This window comes from Cygnus atratus, chromosome 4, assembly GCF_013377495.2.
Source record: "Cygnus atratus isolate AKBS03 ecotype Queensland, Australia chromosome 4, CAtr_DNAZoo_HiC_assembly, whole genome shotgun sequence".
In the NCBI taxonomy this organism is placed as follows: domain Eukaryota; kingdom Metazoa; phylum Chordata; class Aves; order Anseriformes; family Anatidae; genus Cygnus; species Cygnus atratus.
Window position 1 is genome coordinate 32,524,947 of NC_066365.1, and position 12,166 is coordinate 32,537,112.

Consider the following 12,166-nt stretch of genomic DNA (forward strand, 5'->3'; position numbering starts at 1 on the left):
AAGGTATTATAATGTAATCTCAACAGCTCTCAGACAGACAGTTCTGCCTCTAGCCTGGAATGTCTTCTCTGGTGTCACAGCACTCAAATGTGATGCACAAATAAAACTTAAAGGAACAAGAAGCACCAAGTATAGTTTGTGTATTTATTTAAATATATTGGTGTGTTAATTCAATGTGTTTCCCTTCTGACATTTACAAGGAAAAAAGTTACAAAACCCACAGAGCTGTTACGGTTTAAAACTGGGGCACAACAAGAATGCCATCTCTTACAGCATCAGTTACCCAAAGTGTAGCCCACATCACCACGTTAAGGGGTCTGAAGCTGGTCCAAACAACCAGAACCACGTACTCGTGCTTTCAGTTAAAAGCTGATTGGAGTGCGCAATGATCTAAGACTAAGGGCAGAAAACATTTTACAAGCAAGAAACATGGAAGCAACTATCATAATGTTAAAGATGAAACACTATTTCACTCCAGGCAAGAAGTATCTTAAAAATTTGTAGCATCCATTATCTCTACAAATAGTACATGAAGTCTCTTCAGAATTTGACATGGGAAAAACATTCTTCTCAAGAGTTTCCCTCTGAGCACCTCCTCATCACAAGTGATCCCTTCAGGGAGCAACAAGCCTACAAAGATCCTCTAGCCTATCTGCCTGACCGCTTCAAGGCTAACCAGACATTGAAGCGTGTTATTGAGGGCATTACCCAAACGCCTCTCAAAACACTGACAGGCATGGGGCATCAACCACCTCTCTAGGAAGTCTGTTCCAGTGTTTGGCCACCCTCATGGTAAAGAAATGTTTCCTAATGTCCAGTCTGACCCTTCCCATCACAGCTTTGTCCCATTCCCCTGTGTCCTGTCATCGGTGACCAGGGAGCAGAGACCGGCACCTCCCTCCCTGCTTCCCCTGCTCAGGGAGTTGCAGGGCACAGGGAGACCGCCTCTCGGCCTCCTGCTCTCCAGGTGAGACAACCCAGGCATCCTCAGCCTCTCCCCATAGGACATGCCCTCCAGCCCTTTCACCTGCTCTGTTGCCCTCCTCTGGACACTTTCAAGGACCTTAACACCTTTCTTATGTTGTGGAGCCCAGAGCGAATCAGGGAATCACAGAATGGTTGAGGTTGGAAGGGACCTCTGGAAGTCATTTAGTCCGACAATCCGGCCAAGCAGGGTCACCTAGAGCACATTGCACTGGATCACACCCAGGCAGGTTTTGAATATACCCAGTGAAGGAGACGCTCCCCTCTGGACGACCTGTTCCAGTGCTCTGTCACCCTCACAGTTTTTCCTCGTATCCAGATGCAACTTTCTGTGATTCAGTTTGTGCCTGTTGCTTCTCAGAGTCTGGTCCTATTGTCTGACAGCCTCCCTTAAGATATTTATATGTAATATATAAAAGATCCCCTCTCAGCCTTCTCTCCTCCAGGCTAAGCAGGCCCAGCTCCCAGCCTTTCCTCATAAGAGAGATCCTCCAGTCCCCTCCCCTCGTTCTCAGTGAGGCCACACCAAAGCTAAACATAGTGAGAGAATCACCTCATTTGACCAGCCAGTTCATCCCCCAATGTAGTGTGAACTTGTCCTGACATTCAGGCAACTGAAGTCTTCACAGAAGACCAGTGCAGGCCTACTACTGAAATATGAATTCACATACCATCCTACTGCACATTTTTGCTACTGTAACGACCTCTACAAATAGCTCCCCCAGAGGTTTAGTGTATTTCCCTTGTTCTCACTGAAGTTTAAAATCCTGGATTTACGGAATCCTGGAGTTATGGAATGTTTACTGCTTTAAAAAAACTCCAGGTATTCAAAGCAATTTAAACCCACTAATTCTTAAATGTAAAAAGCCAGTGAAAAGCTACTCTGGAAATAAAATCAAAAAGGTAAAATATACTTTAAAAAAACTAAGCATCAAAAAATTGAAAAATTGGCATTTTATGGAGTCAAGTACTGTTTTACTTCCCCTCTGCCTCTATGCAGAGGCAAGAAAAGATAATACTATAGAGGAGCAATAGTGAAATAGAAAGAGAAAAGCTATAATATCTTTAAAATGCTGCTGCTTGGACAGGTACACAAACTATTTCTGATGTGTGTAGTTAAAAGCATCACATACAAAGTAAAACCTTTAAAATCCAGTCCATGCCATGTCCACTGTAGGCATTCAGTCCACAACCCAGAATGGAGCTAGTGCCTAAGAATGACACTGCCTGGAGGCTCAGGATGTCCCCAAGTGGCTTTGGATCACATCCCCACAGATTTAGTCAATTGTCTTTAGTTTAAAACAAACTCCTGAGAGGATGGAAAAAGGAAAAGCTACAAACATGAATTCCAACATAATAGAAATCATGTTGATGTGGAAAACACAGGATGCTACTGCAATCAAGAGTAACCAATTCCTGTAGCTGTACTTTCACTCACACGAACCAGCTATTTAATAATAAATTATGCTATATTTGTGTATTTGAAGCATTATATCAAAAAGAAAAATGGAAAAAAATAAGTAGTATGAACAACAGTAGTCACATACAGAACCTGATCTCACAAATAAAGCATACCACAACATCTGATACGTACTGCTTTCAGCCTTCACAACTGACTTAGTTCTGGTACTTCCATTTAATTACTTGTCGTTAGTGGTGGAACGAAGGCTTTTGCTTCAACTTAGTGTTGCTGGCAGAGTCCATATAACTCTGAAGCAAGTCAGTAGAGATGAAAAACCAGAAAAGCTTGCAAAAGGGTAACTGGATGGCAGAGGAGACGATACACCGATTTAACAAAAATGACACGGCATCAAACATTTTCCCCAAGGGTACCCTGGCACGTTGTATAGTTTTCAGAAATATTTAAATATGAAGCGAAAGAAATGTAGACAGCTAACCTGCTTAAGCATGTTTGAAACAGGAATCTAAGCAATCATCTGTATTTTGAGTTAAAATGCAGAACATCTATTTTGTAAATACAAAAGTTCATATCTAAACTTAAGCAACTGTACTGCTTTTATACATTCAACTTAATTCTCATTTGAAGTTAAACACAGGCTGAACAAACTACAGGTAAATAAATCATTTAGATTATTATAACACACCCTTCTCCAAAAGGAAAAAAAATGATGTTCAGGTCAAGAAAATATATTAAGATCTACAATTTCGTGTATGCATAGTTTTTTTTATATACATATGTAACTACACAGACAGGCACAAACATTTATTCAAAGGTATCTTTCCCTTCATTGGCAAAAAAAGCAAAGTTCAGCATAAAGAGCTGCTATTCATGCCTGTTTTTAATACCTATACTAACCAGCTGAAATATACCTTGCTGAAGACAGACATTTATACATGAGGAGAATTGTCATCAAAGAGTCAGTGATCATCAATCCACCACCTCTATATTGTATATAAACATGCAAGCTAATGTTCAGTGGAGACATGCTTCTGTATGCAAACTTCAGTTTTTAACACGTCATTCTTGCAAATGGTAGTGCTACTTTACATGCATAGAGAAAAAAGGCTAGCCAAAAATCTGTGATCATTCTGACGAAGCAATTTATCACTTTGATAACTTACAAGGGACAATTTAGAAACAGCTTTAGAGTAAGGGAAAGAAGACACAAAAAACTACATGTTTAAGATAAGCTGTGACAGTACTTGGAGATTTTTGAATGGTAAGGAAGTTACATAAATAGCTTTCTTTTTTGTTCCCATCAACGCTTCCTGTTAAAACATGGGAAGTGAAATCAGATTCTCCTACAACACTACAGTAATTATATTTTGACTAGTTATTGGTCTTCTAGCTAGTGGGAATATTTTGATGATCCCAAGACCTGCTTTCAAATTTGTGATTTCCCACCTTCTTCATAATCATGTCTCTAGAATTCCAGAATCACTGACAGATCTCAAAAACTCAACTTTGTAACATCATCACCATAAAAAGAGATGCTTCATTCATTATTTTCAATTGTATGATGCTGGAAAGCATAGCATTCATTTACGCAGTTACCATCTAGAAGTACTTTAACATTGTAACTTGACCGAGACCCAGGACTAGAGGTTTAAGAACTACAACTCAGAATATTCCCATGCAGTGAAAAGGTCAAATTGCCTATTCCAATCTCAGCCATTTAGCATGATAAAGGTGCAAAGAAGTAAAAGCATGAAGTACAGCTACACAAGACAGCTGCACTAGTTTAATTTGGCCTAGTCAAATCAGTGCAAACCTACATAGTAGAGAGCATTCAAACTACATTAACCAACCTTTGGTTGAACTCCGTTTTCAGTTTAAATCATTGAATTAAGCTAAAGGTATTTTAGTAAGGTTAACCTTATTTAAGTGCCTCCAACAGGGGTAATCATCAGTTAATTATAGAGGTCGTGTAGATGAACCAGTATGAATATTTGATGTACCAATCCTGTTGACATGGTAGATACAGCAAAGAAGTCATGCAGAATGGATGTACGTGAAGGAATTTTGGCTGAGTTACAAGAGTGTTTTCTGAAAGACAATTCCCATCCATGCTCCCCATTCCAATCTAAATTGAAGAGGGGAAAAATATCCAAACTCTATTGTTTCTCGTGCAGGTAGAAGTTATGGAGCAACTACAGCAAACAAGGCTGTATTGATTTCATGATTATGCCAGTCCATTAGTAACACATCACTTTGCTACTTCGCTATCATCATTTGATGCTACTAAATACTCTTAGAAGATATGGGTTTAGTTGCCTTCACTACTTTCAAGGTATGTATTTAAAAAACAACATATCACTAGCTATCTCGAGGAGTGAGTCCGTTAACAGTTGAACAACTAAAACTAGAAGCAATATACACGTTTTTTAAGTGACAGATGACGTTATTAACAAAATATTCAAGTTATCTCTGGGAAAAAATTGTAACATGCCTTATAGTAAAGTTCAGTTTAGGATTAAAGTACTCTTTAATGAGTAGATCTAACATCTATCCAGTAAGATTTAAGGCTCTGAACTTTCACTTCTTGCTCTATGTAATATGTTAGTGAAGCTCCTCATTCAGCATTTTTCTCTTCTCCTTGCCCTACTCTATCACTTAACTCTTATCTTCCATGAAATAATCTGCTAGATTGTAACTTCGGAATAAATTCCAGCTCTCCTCTCATTTATTTTTACACTTAAAGCTTTACTCTACAGTGAAGCAGCAAATGGACTGACACATTTCTTCTATTCCCCAACATATTGCTCTTTACACAGAAGATCCTTTCTTCTTACTCCACACCTTTAGATTTACCTAATGTCATACTAAAAATCTGCTTTCCCATCAGTTTCCCTTCTACTCTCATCATTCACATCCATAATTTTCACTCTTCAAGATGGCATGAAGCAGACCACTTGGCAAACAGGCAGATTGGTCTTTGTTTCATCTCGTAAAAACAGTTTTCTGCAACTGATGTGCAGAAAGAAGTTTTAAATCAATATACAGTAATTAAAATATAATTGCCCAAATTAAGGTCTAGCTACCCCAGTTAACACAGCAAAATCTAAGAAACAGGAACTCAGATATTTCAGGGAGAACTTGAGTGATGAGACTGGGGGAGTTTTGGAAAGGCAAAGAGCTTATTACTTCTATTATATACAATATTTAATAATGTTTTTGTCCCCACAGGAGTGGGAAAAGAGGCAGAAAGGAATTTATATTGAAAATGAAAGAAAACAATTGGAACAAGAATTTCGGAGATGCAGACTTAAGAACTCAATATAGATTTTGAACAATAGTTTAAACATAACAAGTAGCTTATAACTGCCTGAATGCCTTCACAGACAGGAACGTTTTTAAAAATTATTTTAGTTATTCCTGTGCAGCTTCCACATTATGCCTTTTTCAATAAGGAGCCATATAATACACTCCTCTGCACAGTCCTCAGCTCCCCAACCCTTCAGGAACATTAAAGCCACCACTATTCTAATCAAAATGATCACAGCATGCAAAGAAAACTGTGGGAAAAAAATCCCCTGTAAAAATCCCCTCTCTAAGTCAGGGATAAGTGAAACAAACCAGTGAAAAATAATAACCAACAAGGTTTTCTGTTTGAGTTTTCTTGTACGAAGTAGCAAGAAAAATATGTTTCCTTAGTAATTGCTGAAGTCCTCTATTATTAGCATAGACTAACAAACATCCAAACATTGGCAAACTCTTCTAAACATCAAGTCTTTAAAGCATAACTGAGTTTCAACAGAGCTTGGAGAGCTGAAAGCACTGCATCAAGGTTTTCTGTAATAAGGCGACATTAGACATTTCATCCAATGATGATTGAAGCTACAGGCTTTATTAGTTAAAAAAATTTCCATCTACCATACAGACAGGACAAAACTTGTCAGAATTCCTTAGGCATCTCTTATTATTACAAATGAGAGAATGAGTATGTACCAGCATATTTCTGAATGAAACTTTACAGCTAAGCAAACACTTCAGTTACCTCATAAATATTCTTTTGATTCTTCTTTTCTTAAACGTAGGGAACCAGCAATTTACTGAAGATCCATCAAGCAGTGCTATAGCCTATTTCCACAAGGCTGGAACCAATATGCTTCTCCTGCAATTAGGTTATGGCAATCTATTGTGTCTGATGTTCTGCACAACTAAATGCATTTTCCTTCAAAGAATGAGCAATGCTGCTTGCCACTTCCAGGTAAATACATTTGTACAATATTGTCTTGCAAAATGAAATACCTGCCATGCTTGAGTACAAACACATTTGGTGAAAAATTTCATGTCTATGCAACTTATGGATGAGGTCTGATTACAGTGCTAAAGCTGCAAGTCTAGGGTAAAGCTTAGTTTTGTAACTAAAGATCCCTGAAGAGTACATTGTATAACTACATATTTACTCAGTCTACCAAAACCATGCAATCAAAGCTGCTGAAGTACTTGTGGCAAAATAACAGTAGAAGAGCAAATAAAAACACAGGATAAGTCACATTTTTTTCCATTCACATCTGAATTGTACGATGTCTAGACGAACAGCTCCCTGATTACAGCACGTAAAAAAAAAAGAAACTAAAATAACCTTATTCCCCAGCCATCCAACACGCTGTAATTGAAATGTAGATTGGAGTTTGATTGGACTAAATTCCACTGTGGTCAAAAATTCTTACTGAGCACTGTAGTAACAGTGCAACTTCAGAAAGGAGAAACAAGCCCCTAAAGTGCCCTCGTAAAAACCAGTGCTTAGCTTGTCATTTCCATAAGATGATAGGAAAAAAGACCCCTGAAAACTTGGCACGTAAGTTCTGTGGTGCAATGTGTATTGCTTTAGGTTAAAACAAAAAATTACTGAAAATATTGGCATGAAAAAAAAGAGGAGAGCATTAAGCATTAGAAATAACAAACACAAAGATGAATAGAAGCTTAATATTAGAATTTGAGACTAACAGATTAGTAAACAGATCTAGATGTTAATTCCAACAAGATTGTTTTCTTTGTTTTGTTTATAAGCAGCCCTGGTTATCACATATTCTGAGTTTAGGTCACACATGCAGGTCTTAACCTGTACAAGACAGTTCAAAAAAATTCATCTTCACTGTTCCCAGAATAATTATTGTGAAAGAAATTACAGCAGTAAATACAACTAAGTTTGCAAAGTATAAATTTTCTGCAACTTATCCAAGTACTTGACCCATTTTGGGGTTTAGTGGAAGTTTTAAAACAGTAAACTTCAAGCCACAAAAGCATGTAGCATGCCAGCAAAAACCCACCTCAAATTTTGTATTTGGCCGCAGACAAATAGTTATGTAACATCTCAATTTGCCACAGAACATGGTAGTTATACTTTGAACAAACAAGGGCTCTGACCGAGTCACTAAGTGCAACTTCCATTTACAGTAACTACTGAAAGAGTATTGAACACACTAGAGTGAAGCAGCAATTATTGGGCAAAGGAAAGATAGCTCTGAAACAGCAGTCAAGTCACAGCAGCATCAAGGTCATCAGCCTTAGAAATAGTAAACCTGCTTCTCAGTTTCTAGGTGAAACCAAATTTACTGTCACTTAAAGGTAGATTTCAGTTGTCCCATTTATAAGCATCCCTTTATCAAAACTTAGGATGATGTAATGAAGTAAAGTTAAAGCTAGGATTTACATTATGTTACTGGTAGATTTTGGTTGAGCAATAAATCTTAGGAATCACATGCCATCCCTTACTGCCATGCATTTGGGGGCTAGGGGAGAGGGTTGGTTTGGAAAACAACCCCAAAACCAGAAAACAGAGCTCATTCAGCAGAAGTAGAAAAAAATAATACCTAGAGCAGTATAATTTATATGGAGCTCCAACATGGATGTAATAACATTTCATGAACTTTTATACCCTTTTTACTGTCATACTCATTATACAACTACACCACAATTGAAGTCAAATGGATGTTGCTTTAAGGATTTTTTAAGTATCTATTAGATTTTGTAGTATGTATATTTCCAATAAGAAATTAATAATTGTAATATGTAACCATATATTACACTATTAATATTTAGAAAATTTTCCACTACTAATAGACCTTTTATAGAAAAAAAGATTGCAATACGCGGTATCTGCTTCATGGTTTGTCTGTAACATTATCATTTACTAGCTTGAGAAGAGCTTCCCCATTAAAGCTAAAACCAGACTGAAGTCAAAATTATGCCTATGCTTATTTTACCAATAATCAGGAAGTATATTCATGGTGTATTTGTAATTTGTTTTTAAGCTTGCAGAATTGTTTCCTACCCCCCATAATCAGCATTTTAATAGGACAGAACAAAACATCGATGTTCAGCTCAGTATTTCTTTTAGAAATAATTCTGCATTGCAAGTCATCATGGAACTGTCAAAGCTTAGAGACTTCCTTGAAATCTAAATCTTGTCAGATATCAAATAGGTGTGAATAATTAGCTCATTTTCATAACTCCAACTGTAAAACAAAGTAAGAGTAAAGAAAGCCAATCCCAAATTCCATAAACTGTACCATAGTACCCTCTGCTGGACAGTCAAAGACAAGAAGAAATGATAAAGTAAAGCAAGGATAAAAAAAAGAACCACATACAGATCGTTATGGAAGTATAGCTTCAAGATGCTACAAATGTGATACATTCTGATACAGCTCAGACAGCAATACAGTAGTAATTTTTTTTTTTTTAGCTTCAACACAAGAAAAGTTAGTTCTTCCATGTTTACAGCTCCAAATCAGAACATGACCATCTTTACTTTCAGGCACCTTAGAAGTAGCTTGCCTTGGACTACTGGATACTTTTTCAAGTATATTGGTTTAGGACTTGGCTGCCTGAATTCACAGGAGCTGGTAAGCCTTGTATTTTTAAAGTGCTTGTTTTCCTGTTTAATGGATAAAACTGTGTGATTAAAAATCACGTTCCTCAAGGCTAGAGTCAATAATATTGAAGTGTATACGTTCGATTGTGCATTACGGAGCACCAAATTTCACATTCAAAAAAAACTGCTATTGCTAATACACCCTTTTTTATACAAAAAAGGCTATTGCAATGTGTAATCTCTGCTTCATTTTTTTTTCCCAGTCAACTTTAACAATAATTTATCAGTTTCAAAAGAGGTTTTCCACTGAAGCTAAAATCAGAAGACAGCCAGAATTAGGCATATGCTTATTTTACCAAAATATTTTCCTTTTGTTCTGGCAGGCTGTCAGGCAATTCCTGTAAAACAATCCTCTAGTGTGTTTAGAACTAGGTTAAATAGAAAGAAAGAGTACAAGTAATATAAGTACCCCAAGAAACTCTTTTTCCTCCTAAAATAAGAGGAAATAAAACCCTTACATCAACAGTTGTAATCAGAGACCTACAGCTTACATAAACTCTATCATGTTTACGTTTCCAAGCTTATTGTCACCATATACTGTACAGTATATGTACATCACATATATGTTACACATATGTACACATTAAATGCATTTAAAACTGCAGCTTAATTGTTAGAATCAGTAAGGTATAGCAAACTACTTAAACAATTTTAGCAAGAGCCAACTGTAGTCAGCTAGAGAATTTAATGAAGCTTACTGTAAAATTTGAGATCAATCAGAAAACAAGCTTGCGTAGCGTGATTTGTACGTACCCTTAAGCAGAATTTCCTCGCTATTCTTGCAAACAAGATTAACATATTTAACAATCTAAACTTCCAAAAGCTTTACAATGCTATCTTGACTGAAGTCCTTCTTCAAGTTGCATTGTAACTTCAGCATTTCTGGTAACGGTACATTGTTAGACACCAAAGACAATTCTTACCCTATTAAAGCTGTGCTCATGAGAATCTTCCAGCTGTCCATTGCTAGTCACAGGAATTTCTGCTGCTGAATTTTTGGGAGACTCTTGAGCCATTGCACCTCCCTATTGTACAAGAAACAGGTTAGTATTTGTCTTAAATTTGCAACAAGTGATCTATATTAAGATATTTGATGTTTTAAGTCTTCTAATAGCCGATTTTATTTCAAACTCCTTTTTGGTAATATTCTGATATACTTGGTCTGCAAAGATGCATTTCATCACGTACCCCGACACATTAATAAGCTAGCACATCTCAGAAGTAACTAAAAGCTTCAAGATCGAAGAAAAGAAACAACCAAAGTTAACTGATGTATTGTGAGGTAGAAGGGTGCCAGAAAAATGAGACATGGGGCCAAGCACAAGGATTTTCTATACACACACTTGATCCTTAGAGTAGTTAATGCATCTCAAGCTACAACAAAGGTCAAGTTTGTTGTTAGCTAAAGAAAATTGTACTCACTAATGAAAAACAAATATTAGAAAAGAGCAACAAGTTTAATCATGTATTACAAAAATAAAAGTGATAATTCCAAGCTTTAAAACTGTTTAACTTGCTTTTTATTTTAGCTTAAGATAGTGCCACCTTCTGACTAAACTGTTGGTATTCAACTCTGACTCAAACAACAGCAGAAAACCTAAAGCAGAATGCAGAAACAAGAACTTAAAAGCACCAATGCAATTCAAGATTCAAAGTTAGTTTTGAGATGCTGCTGGACAGCAGAAGCAGTTGTGTAACCACTGCTTTCAATGAATGACCTACGGTAAAACCTAGAAGAGATTCTCAGAAGAGATGGAAACCACATACAAGCATCTGAAAAGGGAGCAGCACCCTATCATTCTCAAAATGAAGACAGAGATGCTAAAAGTTTATCAAGCCACCACTGCCCAAATGTACCCTTCCCCCCAAAAATACGTAAGTTGGCTCTCTCAAAAAGCTACGCTTAACTCTTCAGGACAGCTTCATTAGTTAACTGAAGTGTAAACAGTACGAAAAGAATCAGAACATAACCAAGCCAGTGTTTGTTCAACTGCTCGTGTGAAAGTTGTCTGAAGCCTTCAAACGTGCTTGTGTGCTTTGCCAGACTCAGAAGACAAGGCACACCACCAACACATACTTCAGCATGGTTTCTTTCTTCACTTGGAGCTTGGAAACCATCAAACTGAGCCAGCTGCTTTTCAGTCAGAGGCTCAGGAACAGACACAGGCCCATCAGGCTGAAGTACCTGCAGCTGCTCCAAGAGCACACAAAGCTTTTACAGGATATCTGCGTGTAACGACTTACTCAGGATCACCTGCATCACTCTTCATTGGCACCACCTTCTGTCATACCCCCCTGTTAGCATTCCGCTTACTTCCTCCTATCCTCACTTGATTTACACACAGATTTGGGGAGTTCAACACATAACACCTGCTCATTACACTCTGAGGCCTCCCAGGCTTTCTTCTAGCTAGGCACTGTCTACAGGCTTCAACACACATGCTCCTCTAATTCTAAAGTGCTTTCAAAGCCATGTTAATGTATCTTCTTCCAAAGACTGTAATTTACAGAGATTTCACCTCATTTGGTCTTTTGAGGCACAGCTCACCATTCACACTTAATTTGGTACGTTTAAAGCCTGATTCATATTTCTGAAACTTTAATAAGCTTCTTCAATTTTGCAGCATAAAACAACAATACGAAGAAAATGGCAAGGAGACTTAAGTCCACCAAGTTCTGAGTAAATGTTACCTTCTACACAGATCGAGAATAAAAAGGCCAAGGGCAAGGCAGTCTATGAGAACCATACATAAGAACTACAATCTTTGAATACACCCCACAAAAATTAAGTCCGAGGTGATACACCTTCCTTTTTGAGTATCAAGACTAAGTTAGCAACA

The 12,166-nt window shown here is 37.3% G+C and overlaps 1 protein-coding gene across 11 annotated transcripts in view; it reads right to left on the reverse strand.

The window, feature by feature from the left end:
- The window catches only part of ARFIP1 (ADP ribosylation factor interacting protein 1), a 43,406-nt gene that overhangs the window by 24,081 nt on the left and 7,159 nt on the right, over positions 1-12,166 (reverse strand). For all 11 annotated transcript variants that reach the window (XM_050710529.1, XM_050710539.1, XM_050710531.1 and 8 more), the window contains one exon: positions 10,250-10,351. In XM_050710529.1, the coding sequence (XP_050566486.1) occupies positions 10,250-10,351 (102 nt within the window). The remainder of the gene's footprint in view (positions 1-10,249; positions 10,352-12,166) is intronic.